The 7,381-nt window shown below is 40.3% G+C and overlaps 1 protein-coding gene across 1 annotated transcript; it reads left to right on the top strand.

Annotated features, from left to right (window-relative positions):
• Nucleotides 1-554: 554 nt before the first annotated feature.
• Nucleotides 555-6,927, top strand: LOC119177295 (uncharacterized protein C18orf19 homolog B). Its single transcript, XM_037428753.2, has 3 exons — nt 555-788; nt 1,382-1,694; nt 6,604-6,927. The coding sequence occupies exons 1-3, from the start codon at nt 677-679 to the stop codon at nt 6,857-6,859; spliced, it is 681 nt and encodes a 226-aa protein (XP_037284650.2). The 5' UTR covers nt 555-676; the 3' UTR covers nt 6,860-6,927.
• The last annotated feature ends 454 nt before the right edge of the window (nt 6,928-7,381 follow it).

A 7,381-nucleotide genomic window follows, 5' to 3' on the forward strand; every position in this document is an offset into this window, starting at 1 on the left:
ACCAACTTAATCAGACAAGCTGTTAAACCCCTCTAGATTAACTGAAGACGGCTAACAGTTGCTCATGTATTTAGTCCTTGTGGTCTAACGTGAGCAGGCCAACTGTTAAACTTTTCAGAGCTAAATGGGGTGAAGCAACAGCTCATCCTACGTTCAATCCGTGGGGGTCTAACGTGAGCAGGCTAACCTACCGTTGCAATGCTGAACACTACAAGTCAGCAGGAGAAAAAAAGCAGTAGATGTACTCTGGTAGTTCACTGTAGTATTAGAGAACACCTACCTTTTTAGAACTGGTATAGTATTTGTACATGAGCCACCACAGTGCATGTATTCATTGCATGTGCCACCTTCTCAAATATTGGCGCTCGACCATGGAGGAATGATGCTGATAATAGCTGTAAAAAAAACTAAACTATATTATGTTTAGTACTATCTAGCACCTACCTCATAAAAAAACGTGCTGTGGAAATTAAAGTATGTAGCATTTGTTTTGAAGGTACTTGGCACTAAAAAATTATTGTATTGCCAGTGTTGCTGTATTGGGGGTTCGCACATAGAGAATGGTTCGCATGCCGAAGTTTGCGATCGGCACGTGTGTTTAGAGACGGTAGTTTTGCCTCGCCGCCCCACTTGTGCAGATGGTTATTTGAAGAACTTTTCAGCAGTTATCTCCGCTATGTCGTCAACTCTTACTTTATTGTGGAGAATCGAAGTATCGTCCTGCAGACTGCCTCGGCTGTTATATTTAAGGCAGATCCCCTTGCAGAGGACCAGCCGGTTACTTCCCTGTAAGTGCACATGTCTCCAAGATCAACTCGTCTATCATTTCATCGTACAAGGCTCCTTATTTCTAAGGAAAAGAAAGAAAAGAATGTTGTCATTAGGTGGTGTAATTACGTGCTTATAAATAAGAAGCCTTGGTACTCTCCTGCATAGGTTTCACTGGATAGCACCAGTAGCGTAATTTCAGGTGATACCGCGTGACATATACCATCGACATGCGAAAGAGCAAGCCTAGCTCAGGAAGTTGTGGGTATAAGCCAAGATCTTCTAGGCGACAAGACAAGTTGTGTTGCGTGATTCTGGTTGTAAGCTTTTTAACAGGGACACACTTGCACCCCCTCGCCGATGTTGTACCTGTAAGTACAAATTTGCGGGGGGGGGGGGTATGCCGCGCCAAAGAAAGACATGGATTGTACCGAGAGGCCGCGAAGAAAATTGTGATTGTTGACACATAAAAATCGCTACAGAATGCAGTATCATCAGATTTATGTAGCCTACATTAGAAGGCTTATTTACATTTGTTAATACGGGCCCGAAATTGATTCGGCGCGTGTACTTTGGCGTTCTAAGTCTTACGCCGTTTTGTATTTATTGTCAGATTTACAATGGCACAAGGCGTATATCAAGCACTCTGCATTTGGTCGTGGGGTTACATCAGCAAGGCCATCGTTCCTCATCCCCTCATGTACTCCGATGTACTGCACCAAGTCGGACTCGAGAACAGACTTTAAAAGAAATCCGAGTCCGATGGAAGCCAGCGCTGATCAAAAACAGGATGAAGTTGTGGAAGAAAAATTGAATGTATTTCAGCGGTACAAGAAAATGTTCAAAGAATACTGGTATGTCATGTTGCCCGTGCACATTGCAACGTCGATCGTCTGGTTTGGCTCGTTCTACTATTTAGCAACATGGTAAGTGCTTCAACATACTGTTTGCAAATCTTGCGCACGCCCTGTGGGCCCTCAATATATCTGTGCTAGTGCCTATTTAGAGAAAATACTTTGTTTTCTAAACACTTCAGTGCCTGTTAACTGTTGGCACCGCGTGTCATCAAATCAAGTGTGCCTGTTCAAGTACTAAACCCCATGTGCATACATCTCGAGTAGGTTCGTTTTGTCTGCATCGTTATTAACCTTAACGAACATTCACCTGTTGTCTTCTGTGGCCAACTAACAGTTGTTTTAACAGCTCACAACTAATTATTGGCTCGTTCAAGTTTCAAGAAAATCAATATGCTATGTGAAGTTTTGCTTTTGTGATATGTAATACTGATGAGCTACAGTAGCGACACTTTTATTGTGGTAGTGATCTCGTATCCTGTTGATTATATTTCTTCAAATTAAAGGGAAGAAGAGAGCTAAGCCGATAAGGGAGGTGAAGGGACTGTATTGTGATCAGTTATGACGTGTGTGTCGTCCTTTGCTGTCATTTATTAATATCTCGCCAACACTCAACTCGGAAGATGGTAGCACCAAATAACAACGTTAAGCAATGGATATGTTGTATGATGTGCAATAACACGAAGTACACTGAGGTGCAATTGCCCTCAGCTAGGTGGTTTATTTGAAGATATGCAAGCCCTCTCAGTGCAGCTGCCCATTTTTTAAACCTGAGCGTGCAAGCGTCGACTGCCCAGGTGATAAGCGGCGTTTAACAGAGCACAGTAGCAAAACGAACGAGAATATGAGCATGCCTGCGATGAACAGTCCCGTGCCGCTTTCTTCTGCTAGGTTGTTCCGGGAACCAGACACCAGTATGTATGGAACAGGTGCTTACAAACTCGGTGGTCTATGCTCGTGCAGTCAAGTTAAAAAAAATGGGCATCTGTACATGATCATGTGTTTAAAACACTGATGTGATGCTGATCATCACATCCTTAGGTTCACACAACACTATTAAAAAGCTTTGAGAATGTAAGCACAGTGCAACTTCAGATTTTAAATGTGCCTTAAATTCAAGTGCTGTAGCAAAATGCTGTATCTCTACCATAGTTGGTTGTTAACAATGTAATACATTATAAGCACGCTTGCTCTCTATTTTATGTAGGTTTTACTCCTTAACTGTCCAAATGTTCTGAAAAATGTGGGAGCCCCAATAAAACTGCAAGTTCTTATTTCTCAGTCTGCCTTATTTTTTGTCATTCTGGCCTCACTTCTATACATTTGAGGTATTTTTTATGCAGGCACCTTTTAGATTCTGGGACAAACACATATTGTCCTTTCTATTTGCCTTTTCGATTGGTGTAAAGATTTCCATAGGAGCAGTATGTGTTTTACACCCAAGAAACTTCTGGTCACTTCAATGATCGCTCTTACACTGAAGCAGAAAGTTTGTTTTGCAAGTTGTGCCAGAGTAAGCAAAGACCCTTTTTCCACTTTCAGGTAAAAGGAAGGTGCTAAAAGTTAAGGACTAGCTCTTGCAATGTTGTGTTTAGCTTTGAAGAGAAAGTGAGTGAGAATTCATTAGAAGGCAGACAGGTCGGCCTGAGCTGATGTTAGACTAGCCTGCTACTCTACACAGGGGATAAGGGGAAAGAAAGAGGAATGAAAAGTGATGGTGGGGAGAGAAAGAGGGGGTGCATATGTACAGTAGCCATTTAGCACAATATCCTACAGCTTAGTATCCAGTATAGTGCTGATAAAAATGAGAACAGTAATTGTAGCAGTTTTTGGCTGTTTGGTGACACATTGCTGATGCACAAAATACATACATAGGCTAAAGTTCCGCACACTTGGCAGTGCTCGCAGTTCGGGCTGTCTGCATGACTGATTAAGTGCTTGTAGCATCGAGTGAAGGCAATGCTCAGGCGGGTCAAGTGCAGCACACTAGCATAGTATCTTCGGTTGATTTTAGCCAGAAGGCAAAAAGTCATATCGGGGCCTGTTTCTCGGAGACGCAGAATATGTATTTAAAGTATGTGGCCATACTAAGGAAGAAAAGTGGCAAACATGTCTGGGCTACTCGCTAAGGCTTTTGTTACCTGCCAATGCTACCAGGCTACACCGATGCAAAAAACCGGAAGCTTTCCAGCAGCTGTATTTGTAAACAGCGAAAGGGTCTGTTAAGAGTGAGAATCTTCATGCCATTTTTGATGCTAGCAGGTCAAGCAATGCAAAATATCTAATTTGCAGTATATTTTACAGTCTGTTACAAAATCACGTAATGGATCTAAATATTAATGGCAACGTATGTCTCACAAGCTTAATTAAAACTTGCATTGGCCATTTTCATTTCGGGTTGACTAAGCTATTTCACTCAGACTTCGTTACTATGCAATTATACTTGTGGCAGAACTTCTAGTGGTTATTTTGGCTCTATGAAATGTGAATTTATTACTTTCAATAATTTTGACTTAATGACTTCATTTTCATCTCACATGGCAAATTGTTGTTCACACAAATGATGGTTCCCTCCCACTTAGCCCCTGTTAGTGTGGTCTGTGTGGTGGATACAAAGCTGCTGTGTTATGAGTAAAGTAGCGAACAGCTTGGTTGCCACTGCTGACAGGTTCAGAAAGTGTGTAGTTTGTAGGCCCATTGGTACCCATACTTAACAAAATTAACCCATTGAAACTAATTTTTAAAATGAAGGACCAATGGGGAAAAAAAGCTCTCATAAGTTTCAGGGTAAAATGATATTGCTTGTCAGTAATAAAATTGCTTCTGTAACATCAAGTGAGAACGTCTTAATATAGTAATCCAATGTATGTTGCAGGGTTAATAATGTGTACCTTTTTCTATGCTCTACGTAACAGTTGCTATACAGAATCGACAATTTATTAGTGTCATGTTGGTCAAATATGGTTAAAAGAAGCAAAAGTTGCTGTTTCAGATGGGTGATCTCGGTGAATAAACTAATTCTCATTGTGGGCAGATAACTCTAAAGAAGTTAGGCAGTTGCACTGGAGCTCTGTACCCATGCCATGAGGCTCACAATGAGTGTATGCTAAAGGGAGAAGAAGTCGAATGAAGGAAAAAAAAAAAGGAAATATCACCTTACTGCTTTTAGAAACAAACAAATATATGTTTCAAACTGGGAAATTCGGTCTTTTTTTTTTTTTTGCCGGGATAGCTCTTGCATAGCAATAAACAATTGCCATGAAATGCTAGACTATTGCAGGTACATTTGCTATGGAGTAATATGAAATATGATCTGGTGAAAAATGGCGAGAAGCCCATGTAGGCATAGGATTTATATTTTGCTTAAGTTGCCCCATGTAGTGACATGTAAAATAGACTGTACTTTTAGGATCATGGAATAATGAATAGTGGGAGGTGGCCTTGGGAAGGGTGTGCAAAACACACCAGCCATTTTCAGTTTAAATTGAAGTTGCTTTGTGAAAATGCAGTGTTTTTCATTGCAGACAAACAAGAAATTAAATACAGTCTAAAAGCACTGGAACTGCTTGTTTGTGTTTTTTTTGTCTCCTGTTTTTTTTTTATTGTTTGTTCTTGTTGGAAAAGCTTTGCTTCACTGTAACTCGTACCAGAGTCCTGCTAAGTGAAGAAGCATGTGTAGTTTCATTCTTTTGCCTGATGATTGAAAGTTGCATATGCAGCATTTTTGATATCGTACTCGTACATTTACGCTGCGAATGTGCATGCTTGTAGGAATGTGTGAAAGGCATCCTTTCCACTGCCTTTGGTGCCAGACACGTAAATTTGTTTTGAGAAAAATACTTAACTTGCTTGATGACCGCACTTCTACAAATATAAACTTTTTGGATCATCGGCCAGTACATCAGTGCAACTAGTGCAACGGACTTTATTAAAACATTGCTATACAATAACTGCATGAGACCAACAGTTCATGAAGACAGAGGAGATTAAGGGAAAATTATTTTTTCTTTTATTTAAGCATAAAGATGATGAGATTAAGGGAAATGTAAATGTACAAAGAAATAATTGCCATCTTTGAAAGCTAAACTGACACCCTCTGCATTATGCATATGTTGTTGTATTAATTTGAACTAAAATGGTAGCAGGTACCACATTCACATTCCTCTGTATTAACTGGCTGATGTTGCCACATAGTACACTTTAGAAAGTGGGCTACAGACCAGTAACCCATTGTAAGCTGCCTGCCATGTTAAAAAGGACTTTTTCCGAGTTATTGAAGCACCTCGTTTGTCAAAAATAATGAATTACCTCTTAATCCTTTATTGCCTAATGTCGTGAATTTGCGACATACCAAAAAACTGCAAGCAAGCAGGTCACGCAATGCGTGCCACCTTTAATGCCGGCTGTCGAGTATTCATGGGGAACATAGCTTTCAGCATGAAAAATCTAGCACAATCTTGTGTAATGTCTGTGTAATGTGCTAGAACCAATTGTTTTGTACCTGATGGCGGAGAGCGTGAAGCACGTGCAAGAGCACTCACTTCTTCGTTCTTTCTCGCCTGGCTGATGCAAGTTTTATTTTCGATAATTTTGTTTATTTGGTGTGTATGAGCTCAGTACAGGGCACATGACATGTTGCGTAGTTGTGAAGTGCGTTTTTCATTGCAAGGTCCTTGTTTCTGTGGCATGTGGAGAATTGGCGACATACATAAAAGTATGCATTAAATGTGCATTTTAGATAATTTAACAGTAAAATCGTTTAAGGGTTCCTATTTAAAGCTGGAAAATGAAAGCAATTTTTATTTTCTTCAGCAGTTTCATAATTCAGGCATCAGTTCGACAATACTTTGCCTTGGGTGCAAAGCAAGCATTGTTTGTGTCTGGCTGAAACTTTGTGCCTTGCACAGCTTAGAAGTAGTGGCAGGAAGTGCAGTTTGTTTCAATTGAACATTCACTTCATCCTCTCCCCTGCTTCCTGCAGCGGTGTTGATGTTGTTCCAATCATGGAATATCTGGGACTTCCCGAGTCTATCATCAGTCCTTTGCGGAAGTCTGGTCTGAACTACATTGCCACAGCATCAGCCATGTACAAGTTGGCCACTCCAGCTCGTTACACAGTTACGCTTGGTGGAACGTCAATAGCCGTTCGGATACTTGTCAAACGGGGTCTCATAAAGCCTATGCCAACGGGAGGCCAGCTGAGACAGATGCTGCGAGACAAGATGAAGCCCCAGTGATATGTAGCCTTTTACAACATACTGCGTAGATTGTAAATAAAATCAAAATGAATCATTGCTTACTGTTACTGAGGTTGTCTTCATTAGGTAACGTAAATGTGAAATAATAAACTATGTGGAGGTTGTTATACAGCATTGCTGTGAGCAACCCGATGTTTATTTAGTCTTGCAAAGCATTTGCTTTTCAGTATTTGGCTTTTACTTGTTTGGCAATAATGAGTTTGTCACTAGTGGAAAAAATGGAAGGCAAGTCTGCAAAGCATTTGCTTTTCAGTATTTGGCTTGTACTTGTTTGGCAATAATGAGTTTGTCGCGAGTGGAAAAATTGGAAGGCAAAGTTTTCTAGCTGATGTGCCTGTATAATGTCACACATTCTAAACTATTTTTGCATGTTGTGAACATTGTTGTTTAAAAAAAGTTATAAGAATTTATGTGGTCGAGTTTTTGGTCTTTTTGGAATGCAATTTTATTTTATCTATTGGAAAACTTAAGCTTGCATTGAGCATATGCAATTCACATTTC

This window comes from Rhipicephalus microplus, chromosome X, assembly GCF_043290135.1.
Source record: "Rhipicephalus microplus isolate Deutch F79 chromosome X, USDA_Rmic, whole genome shotgun sequence".
NCBI classification, from domain to species: domain Eukaryota; kingdom Metazoa; phylum Arthropoda; class Arachnida; order Ixodida; family Ixodidae; genus Rhipicephalus; species Rhipicephalus microplus.